At 39.1% G+C, this 13294-nt stretch overlaps 1 protein-coding gene across 1 annotated transcript; it reads left to right on the top strand.

Moving 5' to 3' along the window:
* Nucleotides 1–7247: 7247 nt before the first annotated feature.
* On the top strand, nucleotides 7248–13004 carry LOC116704298 (somatostatin-like receptor F_48D10.1). Its single transcript, XM_032539664.1, has 5 exons — nucleotides 7248–7829; nucleotides 8648–8788; nucleotides 8935–9207; nucleotides 9820–9966; nucleotides 11073–13004. The coding sequence occupies exons 1-5, from the start codon at nucleotides 7248–7250 to the stop codon at nucleotides 11271–11273; spliced, it is 1344 nt and encodes a 447-aa protein (XP_032395555.1). The 3' UTR covers nucleotides 11274–13004.
* The last annotated feature ends 290 nt before the right edge of the window (nucleotides 13005–13294 follow it).

Genomic DNA, 13294 nt, shown 5'->3' with positions numbered 1-13294 from the left:
GGGAGGGTCTGAAGTGGGTTAGTGAGGGAGATGGAGGCACATTGTAGACAGAGAGATATGATAGAAACCAGGACAGGGTAAGAAGAAGAAGAATTTGTTAAAAGGAGGTGATCGTGACTGAAAACAGAGAGGAAATGCACCCTAACCCTTAATGTACATTTCACTAATGTTGCAGCTGGTAAGTGGGGTTTATTTTGTTTTACTACATAGTACATGCTGCTGGGTAGCTTGAGAATTTTAATAAAGGGATCACTAAAGTCTTATCTCAACCTATAATAATACATCATAAAGTATTTGTCTATTACATTTTGTATTATTAATATGAATCTGAAAAGTAACTACATTTTTGAAATACATGTAATGGAGTAAAAAGTATAGTAGTACTTCCTTCTGAATTGTAGTAGAAGTATAAAGTAGCAGAAAATCAACCTAAAAACTGTGCTAAAGTACAATGCTTGAGTAACTGTATCACTTTCCACCACTGGTCCTTGTGTTATTGGCCTTTATAAACTAACAAAATATATGCTGTATGTTTATCTATTAATAGTGAATAGAGTGAAAAATAGATAATAGCATCCCTTACTCCTCTGCAATAGCTACCATCGTACCTAATCAGCTCCAGCTTCATTTCATCATCCACATGTAAGATGATCTAATTCCAGTTTCTCATTGGGTAAAAAAATGATCTCCATTATTTAGTCTCCATCTGTGATGAGCTGAATGTACTTTATATGTATACCCTATGTGTACTGTATTCAGGTTTTTGTGGAATTTTTTCCTTTTCTGCGTTCGCTGTTGCTGCTGAGGGCATGTGAATCCCTTTGAGACATCAGATGATGTGAAAACCCCCCCGTAATTTTCTCTTTTCCAAATTTGACACGTTTCACATCAACAAAATACCACAGTTGCAGGAGGATGTAAGAACCCTGTAGAACCTGCCAATCAGTGGCTGTGATTTATTTTGGGGATTCTGGTTTTGGTAATCTTGAAATTACAAATAGCCAACAATCAGGAATCATATGTTAAAAAAACATTTTCAACATTACTTTTATTACTATTATAATTACTGTATTTTATTACTTGTAATTAACACTCCATGTAAGTCAGAGAACTCTGTATTTTTATTCTTAACTACACCTTCTACTCGTGCCTTCTACTTGTGCAAACCATCACAATGATAAGACATTACACCATATAAAAGCTGCAGCATCTAGTCACCATTTCTCAACAGAGGCTGAGAAAAATGTTTTTCGAAAGTTGAACTAACAAAAAATCTTTTAGCAACACAAAAATCCGTCTAGTTTCTTTGTTGACTGTAAATGGGTTAAGGCTCTGTTGGCCCTTCCTGTGTCCTTCAGACATGCCACACTCAGCTATCTCAGGTTTTTACTGTCATTTTTAACCTGTCCCTGTCATTGTGTGTGGTTCCACTGTGTAGAAAAACACTTTGTGCCTGTACCTTAGAAAAAAACAAATATCTTGCCCTTATGATTATCGACCTGTTGCCTTTATTTTGTGTAAGGCAGTGCAACTGAGTGCAAGCATTTCATTGCATTTTTAATACACATGCCAAAAAAGTTAAAATTGAACTTGAAAGTCAAACTTTAACATAAAATCTAAAAACCTGAATCATTTTTCAATTCAATTCAATTCAATTTTATTTATAGTATCAAATCATAAGTTATCTCGAGACACTTTACAGATATAGTAGGTCTGGACTACACTCTATAATTTATAAAGCCCCAACAATTCTAGTAATTCCCCCAAGAGCAAGCATTTAGTGCGACAGTGGTGAGGAAAAATTCCCTTTTAGGAAGAAACCTCGGACAGACCCAGACTCTTGGTAGGCTAAGTCTGACGGTGCGAGTTGGGGGTGTGATGCACCGTGGCAATAATAGGCACAATAAAGATAATGGAACAGTGACTTAGCAGAAAGTGACATTTCTTATTTTCTGAGTTGTTGGCAGTGAGAATGTTGCCAGTCATGGCTACACAATAGTGTACATACAGAAAAGAAGAGGACGAATTTCTAACTTATCACCCTTCGCAAAAAGACTTTAATATTATTTTCCGATTCACCAAAGCCAAACAGCCAGCCGCAGTGTACTCCGCAAGAGGTCCCAGGTAAGTCTTTCATCTGCAATCTGAGGCTACAAGCGCAATTTGAACCCACTGAGAATTATCAGCACAAGCCACTTATGTCCAGCCATTAAAAATAAAAGACTGTTGTGTGCCAGTAAGAGAGCGCTCTTCCAAGGCTGCACTGTGATAGAAAGTGACTTAAATAACATTATCTGCAATTGAATCCAAATTTTGCATCAAAATACATAAAGCAATAGATGAACACGCTGACTGGTTGATGACTATACAATAGGAAAATGGTTTAAATGTGATCAAATCTGGATTTGGTGAGGGATAAGAGAGGTCAATTATATCACCATTTTTTGTGGTTTTAGTTTAGTTTAAAGAGAGAGCAAGTAAAAGAAACAGAGTTTATTTTTTCAAGTATGACACAGTGAATAACTCTCTGTACAGTACTACTCTTCACATTGTGGTGTGTTTTATAAGGACACACGTTTGTTCGGTCAAGGATTTCTATTGATTTCTGTGAACAATTTGCCGCCTGTGTTTCGTCTACCTAAATAGCAGTAATATTTTGCTTTTAACCAAGCCATAGGCTCTCACCTAAACAACGCTTAATTTACGTTTTCATTTATTTCCGGAGAAGGAAAATATAGAACTACTCGCCCTGTTCGGACTGATAATATTTTCTTTCTTTTCTTTCTGGGCAGCCATGTTTTACGTTTTTTCTTTTATTTGCCCACAGGACAATGATATCGTTTGACAGGCTGGTAAGGTCAACCCCCGGGCTGTGTGATAGCTTCACTCCAGGGGATTGTTGTGAAGATGGGCATAAACCTTCCACTCTCTACCCACCTGACACTCAGATATTAACTAAAGACTGCATGTGTGTGTGGGGAAGGGGGGGGGTTGGGGTGGGTGATTAGAGATGCACATAACGAGACATGCAGCTTTCATAATTAAAACAAATAGTGTGACAGGAAGAAAACCTTTTAAGAAGCATTTATAGAATGCAATGTATCACCCCTTTTGTGATATGACATTTAATTAAAATGCATTACATTATCTTTGATAATGTGGAAAGAGTTACGTGAGCGTCCTACATAAATCGGAGTATGGAACAATATCAGAAACTGAACATAATGTACCATTTGCATCTGTTTATGACCTGCAAGTTTGAGTTATTTACCTGTAACCTTCTCTGGGCAGGCTTATGGCTTGAGTGGGAGTCTGGTGCGGCAGAACAGATTTCCACTGGACCTCAGTTTCATCACACCACAATCTTGCCAAGGAACAAGAGCATGCTCGATGTAATGTTAAAGTACTTTCTGCTAAATTGCCTTTTCTTTCATTTGAAGAGGGAAGGCTGTCAGAATGTCATCATGTCCATTGACCTTGCGACTAGATGTAATGGACCCAACCCTTGACATAATCTGCAGTCCTCAACCATATTTTCTGTAAATTGCCTCGGCATTAGCTACATTGGCAGCTGGGGCTCTTTATTGATTGTTTTCTTTCTTTTATATTTTAAATCAATGTAATGATCTATTCTCAGAGGTCCCAGAAGCCCTTTGTTGGCCAGCCCTGAAGTTATTTGACCAATTGTTTAGATGGCCAGTCCCTCAATAATTGAAAACAAACAAAGGACTGCTTATTTTAATTAATCTAATAACACTTGTCTCTTCAGAACATGTAATTAAAGGGTCAGAACATTTAAAATCCTATCAAGCAACTGCAAAATCCATGGTTTTACTGATAACATATTTTAATAAATAAAAAATAAATAAAAAAATAAAAAATAAATAAAAGTATACTACTACATACATTTTGATAGTTTTTTCACAACTTCATTGTGTACTAACCAAAATAGGCTTATACAATCTTTTCACTCATCTGTGGTACAAAAGGCTTGAGGGAATATACCATAATAGTACATTTGACAAACATACAAGCACAAAGAAAAACAAAATAACTTAAAATAACAATAAAATAAAAAAACAGAGTTAACCATATGTATCTCTGTATATACTGCATCCAACTTGCTTTGGCAAATGGCACTGACCAATCACAGTTGAGTAGGGCTGAAACTTACAATGTACATGTAGACTTGCAAGTAAACAGTCAGTATGACCAGCAAACTAGAAATGATTGGACTGAATTGTGTATTGACGCTTGTATACCAACCCTGTTCCGAGAAATGTCTGACTTGAACAATATTGCATAGAAGCAGGGTTTTTTACAGTTGCCCTCAAGTGCAAACTACAGCAGAAAATCCCACAACTTGACAGCAAATCCCACAACATAACATTAAATTTCACGACGCGACAGCATTTGGCTACAACACGACAGCATTAGTAAGACTGAAGCAGAAACGATAGGTAGATATTGGACCCTGATGGTCTTTGGTTACACTAAATGGGTCCATATACGTTTTGATAGTTTTTTCGTTTTAACCAAGAAACACTCAAACAGAAATAGTCTGTCTTTTCGATTTTGTTTCAATTCATCCATCCATCCATCCATCCATACTCTTGTTTTTGTTGGATTCCTCTCAACACCCTCTTGTTAGGGTGTTGACCCCGTTTTGTTGGTCCATTCCCTGTCAAAAGTTATTAATCCTGTGAGACTGACACTTCCTAGCACCATGAGGGTTCATCCCACGTTCCACATGAGTCGTGTGAAAGTCCACTGGTGCCCGAGACCCCCGCTCCTCCTCCGCACATGATCAATGGTGGGCCCGTGTATACTGGTAAGAAACCTCTGGCCATTAGATGTGGCAGGGGTCATCCGTACCTTGTGGACTGGGAGGGGTATGGACCAGTGGAAAGAGCCTGGGTGTCGGCCAGTAACATACTGGATCCTGATCTCATTTGTGACTTTTACTGGCTACATCCTGGGGATCCTGGGGCGTTTGGTGTCAGCCTTCAAAGGAGAGCTAATGTTGCGTCCTGTCCCTGTGTCAAGTTATTGTTTTATATTGAAGGGTTTCTGTTCCCCCTAGTGTTTTTTTTAATTTTTTTTGTTTTAACTTCCGGTTAATTTTCCCACCTTTGTGCTTACCTGTCCTGAAATTACCTGTCCTCGCCCTAATGTGTTGCACCCATGTCGCATTGTCTCCCCTTTCTTGTGTGTTTGAGTTCAGTCTTCCCCTTGTCCCAGTGCGAGATCGTCTGCTTCCCTGTGTTCAGCTTTAAAGCGTTTTCACTGTGTCCTGTTATTCTGAATTCCTGTTGTTTCCCTGGATTTTGACCATTGCCTGTATTTCTGATTTTCCCTTTGCCTGCCGATTTGGACACTGTTGCTGTAAGTTTATTAAGCTAGCAAAATAAACTTTTGCTTTTTATATTCTGAGTTGTGTTTTTTGGGGTCCATCCTTCTGTGTGCGTGATACACCTTGATAAGGTTGATTCTGCCAAGAAATACAAGGATACTTGTCCCTCTTATCATTTCTTTGAGACTTTTGACCAAAGGATTGATGTTTTCTGCATATAGTTGGTTCATTTTTTGTTGGGGTGACCTTTATTCTTGAATATGTCATCTCAGAAGGGCTGAATGTATTGTATTACACGCTGTATTTATGTCATTGTCCAAGATCAGTATTTATGACTTATTGAAATTTACTTTATGCCCAGATTTTTTTGTTTTTTGTTGGACATGTGTCCATGGGTATGTTTTGTTGCTTTTGAGATGGGAAAATACATAAAAGCCCTATGTTACACAATTGTGTTTCAAGTTTTTAAATTTAAAGTGTTGGAATTTTATGTAAAAATGGGAACGAAGTTTTTTTTGATGAAATACATGTAAAATGACTTTTTTGGTAATTATACTTTTTGAACATTCTTTTTGTATTTGTAGATATTAAATTATACAATTGTCATTATACATTTAGTATGTGTTGGATACTTTTACCATCAAGCTGCATCTCAACAATTTGGTAGAGGCCTAAATTTAAAAAAACAACTGTGGGGTCTGTAAAACATTTTTTTTTCTGTTTTTTCTTGGAGTGAACATTACAGGGTTAAAATCTAGTACAAGGAGGCTATCTAATAGGTAAAACATTAGTTGCGTAAATGTTGCCTTGATTAGTTCTTCCCCTGTCATAAGCAGACTGAAGAGCCCGACTCCACTGAAGGAGTATAATAATCTCTCTCTCTCTCTCTCTCTGTTTCTCTCTCTCTCTCAACACATCATCGTATCAGAGAAGCAGCCGAGCTTTGTGTTCAGAAAGTTAAAGGGCGAAGGAGAAGCTGGGAGCTGCTGCTGACACATTGTGCTCAGCACCGCGGACAGCGCACGATTGGAAACTCGGACACAAGACATCCATCGATATTGCAGATTTTTTTTGAGAATCAGAAGACTGAACTGACAATGAGGAGTTTGGTTTAGAGGATCTACTCCTTTTAATTTAATCACATAAAGACTTGGACTTTTCCCGTTTGTGCCAAAGTAAGCATGTTCTCCTCTTGCTCTCTGAATACACCAACACTGTAGGTTTGTGTATGCGTGATTTAAAAAGACAACTTTGCATTGGTAGAAGGCTACAACAAGTCATTAAGCAATGAGTTGATATACCATCAGTGCGGAAATAACATGCATATGCAGTACTGCTTGTATTCATAACGCAGGCGTTATTGAGAGCTTTTAATCAAGTCGTACGCAAAAGCCGTGGCACTGTTCCCAACGATACTCCTTCTTGACGCCCGACACAGCATGCTAAATTATGTGTCTCAGTGTCTAGTAGGATGAGACTTTGCAGTGCGTAATGACGAATGCGACTCCCTACCAAAAACTTAGCAGTTAGAATGTAGGACACACGGCAACATATCGCTATCTTTGGAGTTCCTCATGACGCAAGAGGAAGACGCATGAAAGGTATTTCCAATGAAAGAGCACAGCTCTCATCTGTGGTCAGAGTCACCCTCTATTTCTTGGGCACTCAAACACACTTCAATTTGAGACGCACTAGATTAGATATAGATCAGGTAGGTCAGACCTAATTTTTTTTCATCTGATATCTTGATGTGTGTTGGCTGCTCATCCTCCTCCTGTGTCTGTTTCAAAGTAAGCATGGCAGAAATAAAGTCTTTCTTCTAAATCAGTGAAAACGGGAGGAAGCAAATCTATAGCTGGACTCTGTGGCACCATCTTCTTATCCAAAACCCACAATGGAGCCCGTAGACCAGTCTGACTGGGATCCCCTTGCATCAGACTTCAACTCATCCTCTGCGGCCACTCCCTCACCCTTCCTCCATTCCTACCTCCGCCTCTTCAACATCTCGTCCAACCTGTCCACTCAAAGTGTCCCCTTTCAGGGCAGCAGCACTCTGATGACAGCAGTCATCTCCCTCACAGTCTTCATGGTGGGTCTGACTGGCAACACTCTGGCCATCTATGTGGTGCTGCGTTATGCCAAAATGAAGACAGTCACCAATATCTACATCCTGAACCTGGCTGTGGCTGATGAGCTCTACATCATCGGGCTCCCCTTCCTCACCACACAAAACGTGCTCTCCTATTGGCCGTTTGGCTCCTTCCTGTGCCGTGTGGTCATGACGGCAGACTCTATGAACCAGTTCACATCTATTTTCTGCCTGACGGTCATGTCCATTGATCGCTACCTGGCTGTGGTTCATCCAATCCGCAGCACCAAGTGGAGACACCCCCGCGTGGCCAAGGTGGTGAGCACAGCCGTGTGGGTCGTGTCCTTTGTGGTGGTCCTACCTGTGGTCATCTTCTCTGATGTTCAGGTATAAACTGCAGTCCTGGTCGCTATCCTTTCTATTTAAGTGCAAATTAGCTTAAAATACATGTCGCAATATCAGAATTAAAGGAATAGTTTAACATTTTGCAAAAAAAACTGAATTCACTTTCTTGCAGAGAATTAGATGAGAAGGTTGATACCCTTTAGCTTAGCTTAGCGTAAAACTGGAAATGGTGCTGTTGATGTAATTACAGAAAAAAAGTTAAACTAAAGCTGACTTTGACATTTGCTGGAGGTAATTCAACACGTGTTTTTATTTATTTGTGTTTTGTCAAAGATGTGTTTGTGGTTTTAATTTTTGTATGTGTTTGTGATCCATAGAAAACTGCCAAATATCAAACTTATTATGAAGGCACATCGTCAAAACCTGTCAGAACAGTTTTTAGCGGTTTTAATTTTAATTCAAAACTGCTGTAAATAATCTTTAACATAGTATCACACACCTCTGTAATTCTCCCTAGCTGTATGTATTGTTATGGCATCTTAAAGCTTGTTGTTTTGTTTTGTAGCTCAGAACATTACTGTTTTTGACTCTTGCTGCTCTCTACAACCTGCTGGTAACAACCTGCTGTTACAGCGTAAAGCAAAAGTAGGTGGAGAACGTCACTTCTGACAAAGTTGCTTTGTTAATGAACATGCCGTGCTGTAGTGCTAAAGACCATTGGTTTAATAAAAACAGGACACAATACTTTTTAGGCTACTTGCTGGTTGTTCCAAGTCCAATGTTTACCTCCCTCCTTGTCTGAGCAATATAATGGCTGAATTTTTAATTCATTTTACTCAGGTGGTTTCCTTTCCTTTTAGGACACATTTAACTCCTGCAACATGAACTGGCCAGAGCCAAAGAACGTGTGGTCAACAGCCTTCATTCTCTACACTGCCACAGTGGGCTTCTTGGGACCGCTGCTCATCATTTGCCTCTGCTACCTACTTATTGTTATCAAGGTCGGTATGTGTGTGGGTGTATAAATTCATACTGTAATCTGCACCGACATAATGATAATTTCCGTAATAATCAATACCCTCCCCCCATCATTTTCATCATTATCACTCTCATATTTAACCTCTTCACCTTCATCATAATGGTGCAGATGAAGTCATCAGGGGTGCGGGCGGGCTTCACCAAGCGTCGGCGTTCAGAGCGCAAGGTGACACGGATGGTGGTGGTGATCGTGGTGGTGTTTGTGCTCTGCTGGCTGCCGTTCTTCATCATCAACATTGTTAATCTGGTGGTCATTATACCGGAGTCCAGCGCCACAGCTGGCATCTACTTCTTTGCTGTCATTTTGTCCTACGCCAACTCCTGTGCCAACCCGGTGCTGTATGGCTTCTTGTCGGACAACTTCAGACAGAGCTTTAGAAAAGTAGGTTGAATATCTTCTAGGTATAAAAACTGTATAAAGGCGAAGTTTATAGAAGTAGTTAAACATTTGGGGAAATACAGTTATTTGCTTTCTTGCCAAGAGTTAGATGAGAATTTTGACACCACTGTCATGTCATGTTGTTCAACATCAGCAGCCATTTAGCTTAGCTTAGCATGGTTCCATCCAAAGGTAGTAAAGTTCCCCTTAGTTTTTCAGACAAATGAAACAACACTTATGATAGCGGCGGAGATTCCACTGAGGGCCGAGGGGAAGTCAACAAAGGAATATCAAATTAAATTAAATGCAACAATAGACTGCAACAATATTTATTAATTTTTTTTCTAAAAGACAAAACTTATGTCATTAGAACAATATGAGAGATGTTAAAAAATCAGCAAATAGAGGCTTTACTATAACTATCTTTGAATGAGACTACAACTTTTAAATTGAGTATACTGTCCAAAATGTGTACATTCTGACCTGATCTGTTTCTAGCCTGGTTGTCAAATGCTGTTGCCTTATCTTATTACATGAAAATGGTCAATGGACCTTTAACACAATGGCGGTTGTTGTTCCTGGAGATGTCAGGTAATTGCTGCTGTGGCCTTGCAGGTGCTGTGTGTAAGGAGTGTGAGGTGCAAAGTCAATGGTGTGGATGATGGTGACCCCAGTGCTCCACGCACTGAGAAAACCACAGCACACGACTGCATCCGTCTCTCCCCTCGTAACCAGGCCTTCCACGATCCCCAGAACAGCCAGGTATGTGTCTGTGGGTCTAAATTAAAGCTATAGTGCGTAGTTTCTGTTTGACAACACCACTGTTGTTGCATCCACATGACACAAGCCTTCCGTTATTGCACACAAGCTTCCACCCCTCCTCCATGCAGTGGCCAAAGTGGACACGGACGATTATAAAAACATTATGGACTCTTCGGAAGAGGTAATTTCAGTATCTTCACTCGAGTTAGCAGAAGACATGATCTTCTGAAAAAAGCCATGCTAAGAAATTAGTGCTGTCAAATAATTAAAATATGTAATCGCAATTAATTGCATTAATGTCACAGCTAATTGCAATTAATCACAAAGTGATTAAACTACAAAGTTGGCTAGTCCAAAAAGAACAATAATCTCGCAATAAGAAATTGACTTAGTTAAAATGGGTTTGCGTTAACGCCGTTAATAACATGTTTGACTGACAGCATTTGAGTGTTTTGTGAACCTGATAGTGTTAAATAGCTTTGAATCAACTCCTTTTGCAATGGCTTGAATGTAGCGGACGTTCATTAATATAAAAAAAGCTACGCACTAAAGCTTTAATCAGCAGGCAGGTTTGAGCTGTGAGGTGCATCAGACTATCAGAGAGGCTCTTATGAGACTCTCTCAAAGCTCTTTAACTGTAACTGTAACTTGACCTTTATTTACCCTGTATGTCATTGTGCTTTTTTTCAATTTAAATTTTTTAATTACAGTAAGAAATACAGATAGTCCACTCAGCAGCACCTTGCACACACATGAATTAAAAAGTATATTTTACTGGGGGAATGACAGGAAGAATTGAAGAAGAATTCAGCAAAGGCTGCTGCAAGTTTTAGGTAAATATTGTAAAAATAACTTATAATAGGCTTTTTATTATTCAACTTTTGTGCTGAATTGTATTGTTTTGTTTTGGTAACCTCCAGTCAAAAAAAAAAACACTGTTAAAAAACAAGTTACCCGGAGTTGAAACAAATTCTCTTTCTGTTTCAACCTTTCCCTCCTTTTACCTTCATTAACATGCCACCCCTCATTTGTTTTATCATCCCACTGCTTTTGCTGCCTTCTTCCTTTATTCCATGACTCTCACCCTCTTCTTCCTTTCTCTGAAGATCTCTCCTCACCCCTCAAGCTCGCCTATCTCTCACACAGCAGCAGACCTGCACAGCTCCACCCCTTCATGTCAACCTCCCCCCACTTGCCCAGGAATCGGACCAACCACTACCACGGTAACCTCCACAGCAGCCTCCACGGTAACCTGCATGGTAACCAGGGCTGAACTTCCCTCAGCCAGTGCCCTGACTACACCCTGACTATGCCCCCCTATTCAGTGTTATGGCAAGGCACCTAACTCTGTTAAGGTTAGGGTTTGGTGCCTTGAAGTCAACGGTCGCAGCGCTGCCTGGACGTCGATGTTGGGGGCTTAGAAGACCATTGAGCCCTGCATTCATAGCTCTGCAGGAATAGTAGCCAACGAATGATGAACATCACTGTGTTTTAGGAAGTGAAAAGAGAAGCTGAGGAGGAAAAACATGATATGAGACTACAGAATTGGAAGCAGAGGGGTTTGATTAGATGATCGAAATATAATTTTTTTTATGTTTTTCTGCAGTTACAGTGTCTAACTCGGCTACTTTCTGACACACACGTACACTCATTCTATATGCATTCCAACATTTATGATCCATTTTAGTGGAAAAACCTCATGAATATTTTTCATGTCTCAATGTGTATCTTTACCTGTCTGAGTCAGCCAGCTGTTTTCTTTCCATCCAACCATCTGACAAGTGCCTTTTCAGCTTCCCTCAGCAAGTATGAGAGCTTCTAAACAGACACAGAAACAGTCAGGCGTCCCTTTTCTCACTCTCTACTCATCTGTTAAACACCATGTAAGAATGTATTTTTTACCAGAACCAAAAATGCCATTGCGGACACAGTGGAGAAGATTCCCTGCAGGTATATCAAATTTATTTTGGTAAATTGTGTGTTACAGGGTTCACTTTCACATCCACACGTTGTATTTTCAGATAAAATCCTTGCCTCTTATTGCTTCAATAACTGTAAACAGCAAAACAGTTTAATGCACAAATGTGTCATAGTAAAAATGTGTTTAAAGCTCCAAATGACTTCTGTGCTCTTCACATAATTTAAATGGGTCAGTTGTGATGAATGAAGTTGACATTTGTATAGCTTTGTGGGAAAAGTCTGCTATAATCCTTTTTGTATACTGTTTTTATTTTTCAGAAAATGGCTTGGTGTATCAGCTTCTGAGTCACAGGAAATGTGAAGTGTTTTTCTGTAAACATGTAGCCAGCATTGAACACAAAAACCTTTAGCCCTCTTTGTACACATATATGCCTATTTGTATGTGTTTTTGTGTAATTGCGTGTCTTGTATGTGTGTGCATTTGTGGCTGTTGTGACCATGCTTTGCTCAGCACCTTGTTTACTGTTCAATAGAAAACGTATGCAGTGACTATTTTGGATCAGACTGGCAGCAAAGTACCTCTTCTGCCACATAATCCATTAGCCTTTGAAATGCTTATACTGCAAATGTATTGGCCCACAAGCTTTTATTAAAAAAAACAGGTGACAATTTGAACACAGCTTCTCTTTTTGGCTACTTAGGACACCTAAAGTATTGTTTTATTATCGCTTATGTGAGCCGTTTCTAGTATTTGTATTATATCACCACACAACCAATCCCTTTATAAAAGCAGCTGTTGTGTTATTCAATAAAAGCTGATAAAAACTGAATAATGTTCACATTAATGGAATGAGTTTTTTCAACATGTAGTTGTGAGAATAAGTTTAGCTGTGAAAAAATCTCAATGGTCGATGTTTATGCTTTTTTTAGCTACTTCTATGTAAAGAAAACAAGAACATTAATGTGAAAAGAGGCTCATCAGGTAATAGTAAGGACGAGAGGTGATGAGAGGGAAACTTGTGGAAGCTGTCCTTGCAAGAAGAATATTAGCAAAGCTCTTAAGCCTGAAGGCTTTCAAATGCAAATACAGATAACATATCATATATACAGTGGTTTAGATGCTTTGGTGCTATATGTTTGTTGGGTTTCCTTGGAATAAAATGCTGTTGTAAAAACCCCACATTTCTGAAGTATAGTATGAACTTAGTATGTCTGTACATTCCCACATATATTTATATATTCTCATATATACTGTACACATATAGTACACAGTGGTGCTCATGAGTTTACGTCTCCATGCTTAAGTTGACTAAAAAGAGGAATAAAAAAAATCATGTTTTGGAAATTCATCATTATACATTATCATTTTAATTAAAAAATTAGGTAAAATCCAACCTTTAAGGACACC

This window comes from Etheostoma spectabile, chromosome 2, assembly GCF_008692095.1.
Source record: "Etheostoma spectabile isolate EspeVRDwgs_2016 chromosome 2, UIUC_Espe_1.0, whole genome shotgun sequence".
Taxonomy (NCBI): domain Eukaryota; kingdom Metazoa; phylum Chordata; class Actinopteri; order Perciformes; family Percidae; genus Etheostoma; species Etheostoma spectabile.
This window is presented reverse-complemented; position numbering and strand designations above follow the sequence as displayed.